This window comes from Phaseolus vulgaris, chromosome 2 (assembly GCF_051622355.1).
Source record: "Phaseolus vulgaris cultivar YP4 chromosome 2, ASM5162235v1, whole genome shotgun sequence".
In the NCBI taxonomy this organism is placed as follows: Eukaryota; Viridiplantae; Streptophyta; class Magnoliopsida; order Fabales; family Fabaceae; genus Phaseolus; species Phaseolus vulgaris.
The window spans coordinates 34,864,313-34,882,611 of NC_143499.1; the positions used below are offsets into that span (position 1 = coordinate 34,864,313).

General features: G+C 29.7%; 1 protein-coding gene across 2 annotated transcripts; it reads right to left on the minus strand.

The window, feature by feature from the left end:
• Nucleotides 1–657: 657 nt before the first annotated feature.
• Nucleotides 658–4,307, minus strand: LOC137811630 (cysteine-rich receptor-like protein kinase 43). 2 transcript variants are annotated; one of them, XM_068613433.1, is made up of 6 exons: nt 3,925–4,307; nt 3,676–3,815; nt 3,215–3,425; nt 2,656–2,890; nt 1,447–1,597; nt 658–1,239 (listed from the first exon to the last, which is right to left on the minus strand). In XM_068613433.1, the coding sequence occupies exons 1-6, from the start codon at nt 4,004–4,006 to the stop codon at nt 838–840; spliced, it is 1,221 nt and encodes a 406-aa protein (XP_068469534.1). In that variant the 5' UTR covers nt 4,007–4,307; the 3' UTR covers nt 658–837. The 2 variants fall into 2 exon arrangements, with proteins under 2 accessions (XP_068469534.1, XP_090154799.1); XM_090298673.1 differs by having other exon boundaries at nt 2,656–2,913; nt 3,925–4,232.
• Between the last annotated feature and the right edge of the window lie 13,992 nt (nt 4,308–18,299).

The window sequence follows — 18,299 nt, forward strand, 5'->3', positions numbered from 1 at the left end:
CAAAACTTATATTTAAAAAAAAAGATATTGACAAAATAAAGGATTGTAATGTTATAAATTAGATATTCTCAATCACACACACATGTTATCCTTTTCTAAGTAATGTACTACTCCAACTCATTTAAACTTCAACAAATGGTTCGGCTACTCTTTGTTTATTGTTCTTATTCTATACTTTCTGGAATTTTTTTCATTCCTTTCTTCTACAACTGACAGACCCTAGAATCATTGCTGAGGAGCAAATCCAATATACAAAAGATACCAGGAAATTTGGTGGCTACGAAGTGATTTAAGTCACTTTGTAGTTTAGGTCACTTTGTTGGTGCTTTTGATTGAGCAGTGTTCATGGGACAGAAAGCGCGTTTGTAAAATGACATAGCACTTGTAAAACAAAATTCTTAGGTATAAGAAAAGAGACAAAATTTGGTGTTTACAATTCATATATGCACGTGACAACAAATTATTGAAAAGGTACCTTCAACCTACAAGTGTGAACAGATTTGTCATAGGAGATTCAAAATGAAGTGTGAATACCCTCATAGGAGATTAGAAATCTGGGTGGCAATGAGGTGCAATCCTTTGTAATTCTTCTAAGTGCCCATAAAGAACTCAACACCAACCTTATGAAAAGCAAAGCATTTAATTGGAGCATGGAAATTGAGAATACTTACTTTCTGGCCATTTCTCACTTGTAAATATTAATTAAAGAATAAGAATTCACTAGCCTAACTAACCCCTCACACTATGTACATCTACTTAGTTTTCACACCAGCTACTCACATTACAAAAAGAATAACAGCATAGTAGATTATACAAATTGAATGAGCCTAGCCTAACCTAACCCTCCCGCATTGGACGTTTACCTTTGGGGTCTGCTTCAACAGTAGCGGAGCTGGTCCCTGTGGCACTAGTAGTAACAGTGGTATAATTATTACTTGAATCAGAAGTGTGTGAATCGGAGGCACCAGAGATACCCAATGTGGAAGACAATGCAGAGTTTCTTCGAGGTCTTCTGTATCTAGAACCAGGCACTCCTGGTCTGCTTGGTTCTTGCATCTGCCCTGGCTTCCTCGACAGCATCACCACCACACGCCTCATCGAGGGACGTAGCTGTGGATCTCCTTGAGTGCATAACAAACCCATCTGAATGCACATGGCTACCTCTTCATCTACCATTGTACCTGCTATCGTCGAATCCACAATTTCTAAGCTCTTTCCTTTCTTGTACATCTTGTATGCCTGTTATAACCACACAAAACCAAACCAGTCTTCATCAATTCTAAATGCAACTTGGTGATGTTGGTGGGGAGAGTTAATTCTGTGAAGACTGAAAAGATATACAATCCATGACCACAATTTATCAAATAAAAAGTCCTCAAAACTTGCGGAAATGTCAACCAGAATAAGAAATTTGGTGAGGAGATAATAATAAATAAAGAGTGTTACCCAATCAAGCATGTTCTGCGCGTCCACATCCAAATTAAAAGAGGAGTTTCTTTGACCGGTGATCAACTCCAATACCAAAACTCCATAACTAAATACATCTGCCTTCACCGATAGATTTCCATGCATAACATATTCCGGAGCCATGTATCCACTGAACAATTTACCACGTAGCAGTTATTGGCTAAAAGTTAAAAATCATACGCCACAAACAACGGGTCAAGACACTTGACTTGACTAGTCAGACATATCATCAAATAGATGCAATGCAAGATGTGTCGTAACTAATACGCAAATTTCTTTATATGGTGATTTGATATATGAGAAGAACCCATGAATTGATGCCAAAAAGGATCAAGGTAAAAAGCTTTTTTATAAATATTTTAGTGATAAAAAAGTAAGAGTCATATAATGAGGGCTGAGAATATACTGTTTAATGTTGATTACTTTTCAAACTATTTGAAATGCACTAAGATTTCATAAAACGTCAAGTCTAATAATTGAGATTGTAACTTATAAAATATTATTAAATGTGCAAAATTACCAAGAGTAATGCTTGACACATGAAAGAGGATCGAATTTATTCTAAAACAAAATTAACTTTTCCTTTGCCCTAATCCAAAACATCGCTCGCAGTGTAAAATAGTTTACGCTAACCAAATGGAAGAAACATTGCAAGTTTATTTATTTTCAACAAAATACATGATTCACCGTTAACTTTTAACTTGATCTGATTATTTTATCATGTTATTTTATTTTAATAAGCTAAAATTTAATTATTATTAATATGTAAAATAATAAAAATTATGATGTGTATATTAATTTATATTTTTATCTATATAACTCATTTACTGTTATTAAGAAATTTAAATTTAAGATAAATTTGTTTTTGAAGTCATCCATCAATAGCAAGAGAACAAATGAGAACTTAGAACGTATAAAATAAATAAATAAAGTGATTTATGTAATTAAAGGGTATATATATTGGAAATTAAAATATATAAAAAAATGAATTTACTTTATTTATAGTGATAAATATTAATTTAACCTGATCTCCTTCAATTGACGAATTATGTTATCTCCGCTAATGAAGAAGCATTTAATTTTGTTTTAATTTATTTCCATGGATTATTTAAGGAGAAAGATATTAAAAATTTGATAGAAATAAAAAAAAAATAAAAAAAATAAAAGGATAGGCAAAGCAAAGCTTACTTGGTTCCAGCCACACGTGTGTTGACTTGGGACTGATCTTCGGGGAAGAGACGAGCCATGCCAAAATCTGCAATCTTGGGCGTCCATTTGTCATCAAGCAAGATGTTACTGGCCTTGATGTCACGATGGATGATGCAATTGTGTGAGTCTTCGTGCAGATAAAGCAACCCTTTTGCAACTCCTGTGATTATGCCCAACCTACGTTTCCAATCAAGCTTCTCTCTCTTTTCTGATTCTGCATCCATTTCAACTTACGTACTGTTATCAAAATAACAATTCAGTAATCTTCAACAACCTCAATTCTTACTCCTAACTTCCCCAAACAACACTTTCATGCTAAACATTCTCTTCTCTATTCTCTTATCTTCCTCAAACTTATCCTATCAATCAACTAAATAACTCTCAAGCTCTTCTACACTTTCTTCACACTTAAATCAGTTTTTGTTTCTTGGAAATAGTGAAGAACATAAACGATAGTAATTAGGAAAAACAAGGAATTGAGGATTTCTAGTGATTTGATGAATGATGAAGGAGTGGCGTGCATTGAAGAAGCACTTACTGAAAAGAAACTTGTCTAGGCTTTCATGAGCAACATACTCGTAAACAAGGAGCTTTTCGTTGCCATGGACACAATAGCCCACCAAATTCACCACATTCCGATGCTGCACACGAGCCAATAGCTTCGCCTCGTTCATGAACTCTTTCTTCCCTTGATTTGAAGTGTGTGATAACTTCTTCACAGCGATCTCTCTACCATCATTCAACTTCCCCTGCAAACAAACCCAAAATCCAGATTCCAGTAATCACAAAATGCTATAAGCTTCTTATTTTAACCTGTTAAATACAGTATAGGAGCATTTTTTTTGACGATTTTTCACGGAAAGGGGAAAAACCAAATTCTAGAAAAGCATCAAGTCATTGAATCCAACCATTAATTTGGAAGAGAGAACTACGTTTGGATTAAATTTCAGAGAAAACATGTACCAGAACCAATTAAAAGCTTATCGATTTTGATTATACCTTGTAGACAGGTCCAAAACCTCCCTCGCCTAGCTTGTGAATAGCACTAAAATTCTTGGTGACAGCGACCAAGGTTTCGTAGGGAAAAATCTTCTGCTCTTGTGCAGCCATTTTCTGTATGTCAGCTTCATCGTTTCGCTCTGACCAAACACAACAAAGCAGAAACAGAATCCTGGTAAAATCAGACAACTCGTCTACCAGAAAATCAAACGTTTTAAACAGAGATTGAAGAAGATAGAGGGGAGTTACCTTTACTAGAACCGAATTTGAAGTGTTTGACAAAACTGTGAAAAAAGCTGTGAGTGTGAGACTTGTCCTTGTCCTTGTCCATGGCGGTGTCCAATGAATGTCTATGGTTCCCGATTTCAAGAGATGCCCATGAAACGAAAAGAGGAACAGAAAAGGAGGAAGTCTTGATTGAAGCAAAGTTGTGATCTTTTTGGAAGAATGAAAAATGGGTTCGTGGGGAAAGGAGAGTAGGAGGAGAAAATTGAGGTTGAGTTGGTACAGGAAGAACAGCAAATAAAGAATGAAAAGAGAAGAGAGAAGCGTGTTGCACTTGTGTCGTTGGACTGACTTATTAAAATCTGAATTTTCTTCAATAAACCCAAAAATAATAATTTTCCTTCAATAATATTCATCACTCTAGATCTATTTGCTGGTTATAAAGGGAAATCGGATCCTGAACACGGCTGTTTCAATTATCTTGTTGCTTTTCCTTGCTAGGAATAAATAAATACATGATCGTGAGTCCATGTGTACTGAGTCTTTTTTTTATTAAATAGATTTAAAATAATAAATTAAAATACGAATTTTCAAAATTAAATTCACTTAAGTAATAAATATTTTTTTAAGATTATTAAAAAATATGTATAATCAATTTTAATTTAAAAATAAATTATTAATAAAAATAAATTTTGATATAAAATATTAAATTTTAATGTACAAATTAAAAATATTATTAACATCAATATTTAATTTTTTAACTAGTTTTTCTACTATGTTTTTCAATTTAAAATTATGAATATCTTTTTCACAAAAAAGTTAAAATATTTAAAAATATTTATTTGGAAAATTTATATAAATTATTTAAATAAATTAATGGATGAGTTGCACGTGGTTAGTGTTTTTGCATGTGGTGCTAAGAAGTCTAAATTTTAATGTGTCTGTATTGCACATATTGTTGTGTATTTGCAATTTATATTAATTTGATATTTTAAAATATATTAAAAGAATTCTATGTTAAGTGTCTTTTATGATAGTACATAGAAAAGGATAGCATAAAAAATAGGTTAACATTGTATTGATTAGTGTGTATGTTTTTAATGTAGTGATTAATTTGATATTATTATTTATGGGTAAGTAATCTTATTGTGATGGAAAGCATTTTTTTTATAACTCAAATCAACAATTCATATTTATTGCATTGGATGGATTAGAATGACTATTAATTCATATATTAATGTGATATTGATTATTTTGATGTCAAAATTTTTATTATAAATATTCTTTTATAGAACATTTCTATTAGTTCGACAATATAATTATCTACTTATAAATAGATTATGAATTTTGTTAATACATACCAAAATATTCAAATTTAATGCATTATCTTATTCTCTCTCAATATTAAACCTCTCAATATCAAACCTATGGAATTTTTTTCTCATACCCAATTTCATCACTTTTCACCAAAGAAAAAAATATACTTTGGTGACTATGTCCAAGGCACACCCATTAATAAGAGTCCTAATGCTAACGATTCTCATGACAAAAATAAGTTAAGTTTATATAAGATGAAAGTTTTAAATATCTTAAGTATTACTATTTGACATTCAATGTTTGATAATAACAATCAAGACTTAGTGTGTTTAAACATGATTTATCTAATATGCAATGAGAATAGACGAAAAGCTCAAGGTGATACTTAATCATGATCAAAGAAAAAAATTCTTGTTAAAGGTACAACTCATGATTGAAGTACAAAAAACAAAGGTGGATGATGTTGTGATCCACATATGAAGTCTTCAAGAAGTATCAAACACTACTACAATGAAAACAAGAAGTGTCAGACATATAATATGAAGAAATGAAGTAGTGTTAGACAACCATGTTATCTATAAACGACCATATTCTTCATTACCTTAGAAGTTTATCCTTATGACATGAGATATAAGTCATTCAAGACAAAAAGTTGTGAAAGTCGTGATAAGAAGAATGCAGACTAAAAAGTAAGAAGAAATTAGAGAAAATATGTTTTGAAGTATATAGATGAATGTAGCACTATACACACTACGATATGAAGAACAAAAGAATATTTGAAAAGAATCAAGGCTAGAAAACTTTATTGAAGCGCCAAACAATAAATGACTCTTATACAAGTGTCAATCTTTATATGACTCAAGTAGAGTAGAATAGATGCAACTTCAAAAGGGCAATACACTAGACATATCCTTGAGATTCCATATCTTCTACTATTTAAAGTTGACAAACAACAACTATCTTATGAAGATGTTAACAAAGCACCAACTATAAACATGCAAAAAACAATTTTTTGGTTTGCTAGTGATACAAAGACATTCACAAAGATAAATAAGTTTATTCCAACCACCTTAAAGTACCACATGTTAGAAGATGTTAGTAGAAAGTCATGACTCTCTAGGAAAGCTCTAACAAATGATGACTCTAAAGAACACAATCTCCAATGGTCTTTTTGGACACCCATATAAGGAAAACACCATCATGCAAGAAAATAAGAAGAAGTCTCAAGAAACTTTATCAATTTTACATTTTTATGGAAAAAGTGCTATAGGCCATAAGTGCTAGAATATTAAGTTATATATACATAGAGAGAGAGAGATTGAATTGTAAATCCTTCACGAGTGTATAAAGTTTTTTTTATGAAGCAAAGAATGTGCATATTTCATATCTACTATAGAGCATGTGAACATTTTATTTAAAATAATCTATTATTGTATAACCTATAGAGGCTTTGTGTACTTAGTCTATAGAGACATTATATACTCATTGCTAAACTCAGGGAGAGTTTAGTAGATATCGTAAAAAGACTGTATCTGCTTTACCTAGAGAGATCTTGTGTGCTTGTTGCAAGCTAGAAATGACAATAATAAGACTTATAATTTATTTTGAATAATGAAGTTCATTCTTGTTCACTCTTTGGAGAACTGGACCTAACCTTGTTTGGATGAAATAGTAAAAATTCTATATTATTAATGTAACACTTTTATTTGTGCATTATTTTTCGGTTACTCCCTTCTAAGGATTGTGAAAATATTTATAAAACCATCATAGACTCCCATGATAAGTAAAAGTATTTTAATATTTCTATTCAACTCTCTTATGGAACTAACTTGCAACTTCAACAATGTTATAAATACACCTCTTTTAGTTAAGAAAAATAGTACTCCAACCCACATGCACATTGATTAAGTTGTCTCAAAAGGTTAAACAAGTGCAAGATTACAAAGACTAGGAAGACATCACGAAAATAAAATATCGATGTGTTGTTTGAGTTTATATGTAAAGAGTTGTTCACAAATCAATTATCTAAAAGTTGATAACAATGTAGTCAAATGATTAAATCTTGTTCTATGAAAAACAATGGAGCTAATTATACAAATTTAGAAACTAAATAATTGGTAGTTAAAACCTTGGTGGATAATTAGATACAAATTTAGAAACTATTTAACAATAATAGAAATTAATTTAGAAACCAATTTTTTTTAGTTTCTAAAATGGTCTCTAATTTAGTTACTATTACAACTAATTATTTTGATATCTAAAAATTGGTTTCTATTTCATGATTTTCTTCTACTGTTAATATATTGTGTAGTATTGGTTTCATGCGTGGTTTACACACATAAATATATTCATGTTAGATTATGCGTCATACTAAATTACCTTTTATTTTAAATTTAAACTTTATAAAAACTCTTTCTAAAATTACTTTAAGAACTTATTAATCATTTATTATAAAGCAATTATTATATAAGTGAATTTGCTAATAATCATTAGTAATAATGGATTACTTGAAACTTAGTTTAAAACAAAAGTTTGCTAGCAATTGACTATCACCTAAATAATTAATTAGATATTTATTACTATATTTCCATATTCAACAATGAAAAAGTTTAATTAATATTATAACCGATTACATCAAACTTGTTGGAGTGACAAAGTTTCCATTTAATTAATTATTTCTCATAATAATCGATTAGATTATTCAAGTTGTGTTTTGAGAAGCAAAAGGTTATCTTTATAATTTGTAGATTAAAACAACACACAATCATTTTTTATATAAAATGCTTTTGCTTTATTGAAGGTGTCAATTACACTTGCTCACAAACATTCTATACACTCTTTTGCTTCGATGAACATTCCAAGAACCTTTGAAAGAAACTATGGTCAATCTTTTTGTGAAAAATTCTCATTCAAGGTACTTTAGTGATATCTTTAATTTTTTTTAATTGCTCTTAATCTTTTGGAAGATTTGTCACTTTTTGTTGTTTATTTGTAGTCGATTTTCACATGCAAGTTTGTATATCTCTTCATTGGGTTTCAAGAGTTTAAGTGATTCCATCTTTTACAAGTGAAATGTTATAATCGAGTTTTGTCAAGAAAATGATACCATTCCCTTTGATGTTAAGGTGGTTACAACTCTACGTAAATTTATTTAGGAAGAATAAATTATTATAAAAAATTTCATAGCATTCATTTCATCCTTATCTTTTATTTTTAGTCTTTATTTATTTCTTGGTTTATTTTTTATAAACTAAAATCTTCAAAATTGATTTATTCAAAAAATGATGTCAAAGGTCTGTTAATCTTTCCAAAAATTTTAAAACATCAATTCATGCCTTCTTGGTGGTGTAGATACTATTTCTCTCCATACTATTCAACCCTCTTTAAAGAATATATAAATTAGGAACTATTTTGTATACTCAGCCATCATATTCAACTCCTTTATTTATTATTTTTTTCTAATTTTGTCTTACTACTTTTTAAAATTTTATCTTGATCTCAATTCTATTTAAAATTTTAGCTTTTTGGCTAAAATAAATCCACATAGCTTTTGAACCACAATTTGAGACACAATTCTGAAAGACGTCAACTTTTTTCTGTATTACTAATCTCCCAACTTGCTGCATTTTTTCACCTGTTGTGTCTCATTGTGACTTTCTTAAGGAGATTAACATTAATTTAGGGGAAAAAAAATGATATGTACTCTTTCTGAATTAAAATAAAATAAAATAAAATACAACTAAATTAAATTAAACAGTAAAATGAAATTGAAAATGTTCTAGTATAAAAAGGGACTAAAAGAATTTCTACCCGCTGATGTGTGCTTTTGTCGGTCGGTTCACCTTTCTTCTTGTATTGAACGAATCAAACTGTTTCATCCTCTCTTCCTCCATCACTCCTTCACTTCAATTAAGCTCTCATTTTCTTCGTGTGTTTTCGGTCGGGAGGATACTTAGAAAATGTGCTATAACCCTACCTACAAAAAGTGTTTCATCGCTCAAGTAAGTATTTAGTGTTCGATGCTCAATGGTGCAATTAATGTACGATAATGACATACATTTCTTCTAAAAAATTGTGACTATTTATATGTTTATCATAAGTCTATTATTACGAGGTCGAATTAGCGTTTGGATCATGATTAAGAACATATTACTTAATGTTTTTGTACTGCTTAAGCTTGTTAATCTTTTTCTGACTTTAATGCATTCTAGATATGTCGTCAAAATCGGATACCAAGACTTCTGAATTTTGTCCGATACAGAAAATAAAAAAATAAAAAAGATAAAATAAGTCATTTAACCTATTTTTTTTATATTTGTTCATATTTTTTTAAAGTGTACTAGTTGTTAAAAATTGTTCGATTAAAATAAAAATAAAATATACTTTTAATTTGAGTTGTTAATTTTATAGTAAAATTTTATTATATTTTTAATTACTTGGTTTGAAGAGATTTTTATTTAAAAATAAATTTATATAATCATAATGTCCAAACTGTAAATTTGTAAATAATCAAACACAATTATAATAAGTCACTATAGCTGGATATATTTTTTCAACTTATAAAAAGATGATAGCTGGATATCTATAACTAACTATATCCACCCTACGTCACATAGTTAACGTAGAAATGAGCTCAAACGAAACGAGCAAACTAAAATAAATATAAAAAACCATTTTTTTACTATTTAATTCAGAAGGAAAAACACCGAGTCAAATTTTCTTAAATTAAATAGAGAAAGAGTATCGGAATAATAAATCTATTGATTGTTTCACCTATTTATTATTAAAAAGAAATAAAAGTCATTTAGCATAATTATATTTCTTCTCTTAGTTTTCTTTACAACCAACAAATGAAAAGAAATATTTAATTTTTAATATTATATCTATTCTCACATTAATGATCGATCGGTCGTATGTTTAACAATAGAAAGCCAAATTAGGTCAAACACATGGATTACAAAGTCTTAACCTTTATACATGATTAAGAAAAATTTTATGTGAGCTTGATATTTAGGTTACTTAAACTATAATTTATTAAGAAATGTTTCATGTTTAGTGGAATTTCAGCCACAAGAAGGCCAAGTTCCAAGTTTTTGTATATTATTTTAAAAAACCCATTAACCTTATAACAAGAGCCTTAGGGTCACCATTCCTAAAAACACACATTAAATTCTCTACGTTAATCAAAAGACACATTAAATGTTCTACCTTAATCAAGCAATTAAATTCTCTAAAAGATTATTTTGCTAAATATTTTGGTGTCCACTTTAAGATAAATAAAATTGTTCCTACTTCATAAAAACAATCCCTTCTAAATGAATTGAAACTCGACAATAAAAGGGTCACGAACAAATTTTCAACATAGTAAGGATGATGATGTTCCTACTCTACAACATGTCACGCAAATGGTGAATGACTTGAAGCAATAGAAAGAGAAAGTTCAACAGAAAGTCGAGGGGGCTAAGAAAGATCAAGAACAATTTCATAAAAGGAACAATAAATTGCAACAATCACTTTGACTAACAAAAAAAGGATAAATCTCGACCTTTAGATAAATCAATAAGACTTCTAATGGTTCTTTATCAAGGTCATGAATGAATCAATTACAATTCATTACATGATCCAAACACTTGATTGACTTATTAGTACACAAGACCTATTTGAAGACCTTTCAAGTATCAACTAAGGAGATTTGATGGAGTACAATCCAAAATGTTTATTGGCACCCTGGTAAGTACAACATTAAATTGGTTCACCAGTCTACCAAATTAAGTGGTGAAATCCTTTGAGAACTTGTCTGGGTTGTTTTGTAGTCAAATTTGCAATAAAAAAAGATGAAGCCACCTAAGTTTAGTGACATATTTAATGTCAAAAAATATATTTCAAAGTTGTTGAAGGAGTACTTGAGTATATTATGTGATGTTATGTTATAGATCCCTAAGCCAATGAGATTATGTTCATAAATGCCTTTGTTAGAGGGCTCCAAATTAGTCCTTTTGACGAGTCTTTGATTCAAAAGCCAACAAAATACATGGGTGAAGCCCGATCTTGAGTTGCATCCTACATGGATGCCAAAGAAGTTCTGGATTGAAAATGGATCAAGGAGAAGAAAAACAATGGCACTCCGTAAAAGAGTTTGCAATAAGACTCACGAGGTAGTTAGACAAAGTACGATTCCTAATCATTGAAAAATAACTAATGCCATTCAATTTATAATTGTAATCACGTGGTATAGATTTTAAACCAACATCACTCAACATATCAAAATGTCAACTTTTGAAGGAGAGGAACACAATAAAGTTGTTACATTCAAAATATAATCGGTTAAATAGCTTTGTCCTTAATGTGATGCATGGTCTAGGTTTCATATTGCATCAATGGCCATGACAGAAAGAAGTGTTATGCACCAATCCAACAAATTAACAAGTTAATCAAAGAAGGAAGTTTGGTGCTATACAAAAAATGTAGGAAGGTAATGAGTTTGCTAAAAGTTAAGAAGGATGAATCGAGAAACGACATCGAACAGATGACAACCATTATGATCCTATTTTTTAGGGAATTCAACACTATCATAGAAGGGTTTGTAGAGGAGGATGCATAAGTTCGTCTAGAAAACAATATTCTCAAGTGGTAATGAATGTCTAAAGATTTCATACCCGTCGTCAAATCTTCGACCATCATATTTTTAGATGAAGACTTGAATGACATAGTTCCAAACAAAGATGATTGAGTTTTCATATATGTGGTCATGATGAGCCAAAATTTGCGTATGCTCTTAGTCCAGCAAGGATATTATATTGGGATGTCACCTTAGTCGCCAAATTCCAAAAAACTGTCTCAAGCATTTTGATAGGCGAGCTTTGGTGAGTGTTGGTGTGTTCCAACTTCCCCTTTTTAGCTTTGTATATTCTCCTTTTGCCCAATCTTCTACATTGTTCCCTATATCCTTAAATTAACACAAATTTAGAAATAAATAGTTTTTATTCAAATTAAAATCACAAAATATGTAAAAAGGTATAACTTTACAAATTAGGATATATTTAATGTTTATTTTATCAATTAATATTCATAAGTGACTGTTTTAATATGAAATATTATTGAAATCTGACACTTATCAATGAGGAAGTCTCTCAAACTCATATGTGTGTGTCTTTCCTTGCCTATAAATCACTGCAAATATCTGGAAACAAACACGTGGAATCCCACATTTCTATCATCAAGTACAATAAATACGTGGATACAAACACAATGTGAGGTATTTACGAGAACAAAGTAATATGAGGAGTGTTATGATATGATGTTTTGGAAAAAAATGTAATATAAGATGTTGGAGATCCCATATTGACTAGAGATGAGAATATTTCATTGTATATAAGTGGGTGCAAACCTCACCTCATGAGTCGGTTTTATGGGATTGAGTTAGGCTTAAAGTTCACTTCGTAATATAAGACAAAATGATATTTCTAATTCTCCAAAGTTATTATGAGGTGAAGTGAAATTTAAAATTCTCCCAAACACTTCAAATCATCACATCCTTCCTTCTCTTTTGGTGGCGAAAGAAAAAAAAAAAAGATTTCCATTTTTATAATTTTTACACTTAAGTATTATGCTTATAGTATTTGACTCTCAGTTTACAATGGATGATTACAAAATTTTGACTCTCATGTAAGATTTAAAAGACTTTCCAAAATTCCACCTTATAAAACTACTGGAGGTCAAGTTCTAAGTTAATATAATGTCTTGTTTTACAAGATCCATTAACCTTACAATCATCTAGACATGAAAACTTTAAAACTTATAAATAGACACTTAGAATCACCATCACCATCACTTAGAACATACATTAAATACTCTAACTTACGACATTAAATTTTCTAAAGCAATGTGTTGAAAAAAACACCAAATATATCTCAAAAGGTTCATAGAAAAAGAACAATTATAGCATTTGATTTCCTTAAGAGACCATGGGATTCTTTGTTTCCTTTGGCTCAAAAGTCAATAGAAGTTCTGTAGGATTTTAACATGCACGTGAAATAAAAGAGATAATGAATCATGACCATTCCTCAGTGTTTTAAATTGACAATGTATTTTTGTAGCTTAATTTTATAAACAACAACATTGAACAGTACAAAACTAATTGGTGATCCACTCATTCAAATTTTATTTTTTCATCATTCTCCATGTTGAAAAATAGTTCCCCACATCATTTTTCATATGATAGTATGATGTGTTTCATGTTCCCGCCTTATTTTAGATGTGAACCCATACTTCATAGTTTGACATTTTTGCAGGACTTGTTGAGGTTATATGCATGGGTATGTATGTGTTTTCTTGACTAGTGATGTATAAATGTTGGTGTCTTTAAAAGACTCATCACAAACTTCCGAAAATGCCTCGAAACCTATATCAATACTTTCACATCATCCAAAAAAGTTACACTCACTTAAACAATTATTTTAATAATATAATACTATATATTATTTTACAACTTTTTTTAATAAACTTTTAAAATTTCTTCAGAAATAGAGAGAAAATAGAATAAATTTGGAGATATATGTTCTTGATATGGTTTGAGAGAGAATTTATTTGGGAAGATGTGTGAAGGAAGAGAAGGAAAAAAAAATTACGATGTAAAATTGAAAGAGAGTATTATAACTTTAGTTGTGCATTATAATTTATATGACAAGATTATATTGCCTTTAATTTTGTTTTTCAAAAGGCATTTTCCGTCAGAGACAATTATTCTCAGTCTCTTTTTAACAAAATTTTACTTGGACCAGAAATTTTATACATTTTAAAAATTTAAAATACATTCAATTTGAATTATTTTTTATTTACGGATCATTACAATCATCATCAACCATGAAAATAACGGTAAATTCAAAATCAAACCCAATAATGTAACTATTTATAAAATGTGGAATCAGCATAATTGTTTAATACATTCATCAATTTTTAGAAAATCAAGATTTGAAGCAAAATTTATATTAAAGTTTATTCTTTTTACTTTGTATGTGACTAAAGATCTTTTCACATAATTTCTTTAGTTTGAAAGATTTTCAAGATAATTTTTTTATACAGTGTTTGGATCTAGGGGTGACACTGTTGTCGACGACAGATGTTAAGTGCCACTCTCGTTTGGTTTCAAAGTTGCATGTGGGTGAGAGAGAGAAAGTTAAGGAGTTTAGGGGTTTATGTGAAGAATGAAGAGAAAGGAGAGAGTAGTGAAGAGAAAGTCACGTCACACATTGAACTTACGAATCTACCCTTGCTTCTCTTCATTTATTCTTCAGGAGTCTCTCTTCCATGCAACGACAAAGCTTAAGCACGACAACTGTCATGCACTATTGCACTCTTTACGCATGATATGAGATTCGTGACTTTGGCTCAAGAATTCTTTGACCACAGAGTGCATTTGAATGTTATCAATGCAGCGGGTGAGAGTAGATGTGTGCCATAAATTGTTGTTTCATTTGTATATAATACCATGGTTGTGAAACTTCAGAATTCACTCAAAGAAACTCAAACTATGTTTACAGACTTGTGAATTGGTTCACTGGGCTTGGAGAGGTTCGTGAGGCATCAGAGTGGTAAGGGAGTGAGTTTCGTAGTGGTTGCTTGATCTTAGGTTAACATTGTCTTGATTTTATATAACAGATAATCAATTATGAGTGAAAAAGAACAGTGTATATAATCGATTATGTTGTTAAAAATAATATAATAGGAAAGCGAATTCCTTCAAATGTGACTACTACATCATATACTATATGACAATCATCATTTGTGCATGTATGACTAATTTATGATAAAGATGACATATTTCAACATTTGCTAAATGTATTTTACTATCTCAATGTGAATATGTTTATATATTTAACAATTTATCTTCTTGATAACTTTTTTTTTCAACGTAGTTTGATTTATTATATTGTTTAACTCATTTTTAGGTAGGATTGAAGTTTTTTTTATTGAACTTTTAGTACAAATATTTGACTTATATTGTATGTATATCTAAACTGGTTTTCTGTGCATATCAAGTTTTTGGTTTTAAGTCGAAACCAACTGCATTTTAAAAAAATGAAAATATTTACATCGAACTATGCATTGCTCTATAATTATTCCTTGTGTGATACACATTTATGTTTGCTAGGAATTAGTCTGATGAAGAAATGCATAAAACCATTTTTATATTAAATAAAAAATTCAACATAAAGTTACATCTCTTACATCCTCTTACATTACATAATTAATTCTAAATTTTGATATAAAACATTTCTTTTATACTAATACTACTAAATTCACAAATCAATAAAACTTTCATATTAACCCTAAATTCCCCAAACTTTTAGTCAATCTTTAAAAGAAGGGAGAGAAATCTCATTCCAGCTATAATTAAGATGGTCGTAACTACAATATTTTCTAAAAAATAAAAACAGTGAATATAAATTTGATATTCTAACATTTTAAAATAAATATACACTAAAAAAAGTATTGAATAAAAATTAATTTTTTGGACTAAAATAATTAGTTACTATTTGACTAAATTAGATATCATTCTATAAACTAAAAAAATTATTAGTATATGAAGTAGTTTCTCATATTAATAAAAATTTATATCTAACCATTAGCTACTTATGACTTTGTATTCTAAATTAGACTCTATTAGTTTTTTAGAAACTAATTTATAATCTAAAATATTAGTAGCTAAAACCTAGGTAGCTAATTTAGATACCAATTTAGAAATCATTTTATAATTTTTTATTAATAATAAAAATCACTTTAGAGCTTCTATGAAAAATGATGTGTTGGATTTCAACATGAAGTTTTTTTGTATTAATACTCGTACTGGTAAAGTTCTTCGTCCTCTTCCTGTGAGATGAAAGTTTCCTTCACCAGACTAGGTTAAAATTAACATTGATGGGGGCTGCTAGGGGATATCCTGTACTTGCTACTTGTGGAAGTATTTTCTATGGGAGTATGGGGGAATTTATTGGAGCTTTCTCTACATTCCTTGAAGTTTAGACTGCTCTGGTTGCTGAGTTTTATGGGGTTATGCATGCTATGGAGGAAGCTCAAAAGATGGGGCTTACTAATGTCTGGTTGTAATGTGATTCTGTCTTAGTTTGTGCTGCGTTTACTGTTAGGACAAATGTTCATTGGATGCTTCAGAATCGATAGAATACTTGTCTTAATTACTGTGGGAAAATCAGATTTAAGGTTACTCATATTTTTCGTGAAGGGAATGTGTGTCCTGATAATGTTGGAGATCCCACATCGACTAGAGATTGGGACATTTCATTGTATATAAGTGGGTGCAAACCTCACCTCATGAGTTCATTTTATGGGGTTGAGTTAGGCTTAAAGTCCACTTCTTAATTTGGTATTAGAGTCATTTCGAGTCTATCCTAGTGAGTGTTTGTTGGGCTTATCAGACCACCCGATATCGAGCCGTTATCAGACCACCCATAATATGTTATCCCACGCAAGAGCTGTACCAGGCTTCCATCTAGTTTGTGTTACTTCAGGTGTCAGCCTAACTGAAATGTCAAGTTGTATAATGATGTTTAACATGAAAGCATTTTTATAAAAAAATCACTTTAAATACTAATATTTTTTTAGTGCCTAAAATAGTATATAATTTGATGTGATTAATTATTTTTTATCTCTAAATTTAATTATTATTTAATTATTTTTTTTTAGTAATTAAACATCATCAACTTAAATTTGGATAGAGTAAATGAAAATATAATATAGTGCAAAGAGGGGATGAGAAAGTGAAGAAGATTTTGGAGACTGACCTTTTCTTGGGATGGGACAAAGAAGGAGAGAGGTTGGTGAAAATGTGCCTTGCCATTGATGGATATTGCTTTAAGGCATCTTCATTGCAAAATGGACCTCTCATCTCACCTTTGGTTTCGAATATTACTCTAAAGAGTTAGCGTAACCTATAGGGCACTCCCATTCCTCAAGCTCAATTATTTTCCATTCTTTAATTATTTTTGCAAAAAAATAAAAGTAATAAATACTTTTTATATTTTTACGAAAGGAAATACATCACAATTTGTATGCATTTATACCATTAAAATTTGAAGTTTAAGATTATAGCAAATTGTGAAAAGACGAAAAGTTCAGAATTATTAGTCTCTCTCTCTAATATATATATATATATATATATATACTGATATTTTTCTTTCATTACATTAACTATTATATTTCTTAATATAGTATATTAATTAAATTTAATAATATAATATTATATTTTCATATTAAACTCATAATTTTTTAATTGATATTAAGAAAACTACTATTCAATAAAAAGAATTATAACAACTTAAAGTGTATTTACATTGTAAACATTCAAAATTTTCCAGATAATTAATAAAGAAAAGTTAAATAGGAAAAATAATTAATTTAAAAATAGAGAAAATTAAAATATATTAAAACAAAAGTAATATAAAAGGAAGATGGCCAAGATCAAGAACTTAAAAGGAAATTTAAGGAATGTTTGCAGCAAGAATATGCTTTCAATTATAATTTTTATGTTGCCTAAAGTCAAGAGTAGAAATAATGATAAGTGTGTTATATAGTGCGGAAATCCCTTGGCCTAAATAACTAATTATGCGGATAAATACACCTCGATATCATAAAGACAAGTTAAGTAAAAAATTAACTAAAAAATTGTATTTAATATCATACTAATATGAAAATTGTTTTAAGTTAGATTTATAAAAATCTTAGTTATGATAAACTACTTTATTTCTACGGTTATCACTATATAATCATTTTATAGCAGGTTGATGTTTTTGAAATTAATGCCTTTGAAATTAACATTCATTTTGTTACGTGGTTAATAAATTGTACTATTCGAAGGTGTCATTTTCGGGTATTGATGGATATTCTGTCCTAGCGAAGACTTCAATAATTGTTCCTGCTTGGGTTGGGAAGGTCTCCTCCACTAACTAAGGTTGGTCTTCATTCTTGTGGGTGTTGACAGACATCTACATTCGATCTTGATCTTTAGTCAGGACTCAAAGGGTATCTGTAAAAGTCATGCGACGTTTAAGTTAGTGTTTGATCTTTGA

Coding starts and splice junctions, on each gene's coding strand:
- LOC137811630 (XM_068613433.1), bottom strand. CDS start 4,006: ATGGACAAGGACAAGGACAAGTCTCACACTCACAGCTTTTTTCACAGT. Junction 2,891..3,214: donor CCTAGACAAGTTTCTTTTCA/GTAAGTGCTTCT, acceptor AAATGGATGCAG/AATCAGAAAAGAGAGAGAAG. Junction 1,598..2,655: donor ACACGTGTGGCTGGAACCAA/GTAAGCTTTGCT, acceptor TAAATTGTTCAG/TGGATACATGGCTCCGGAAT.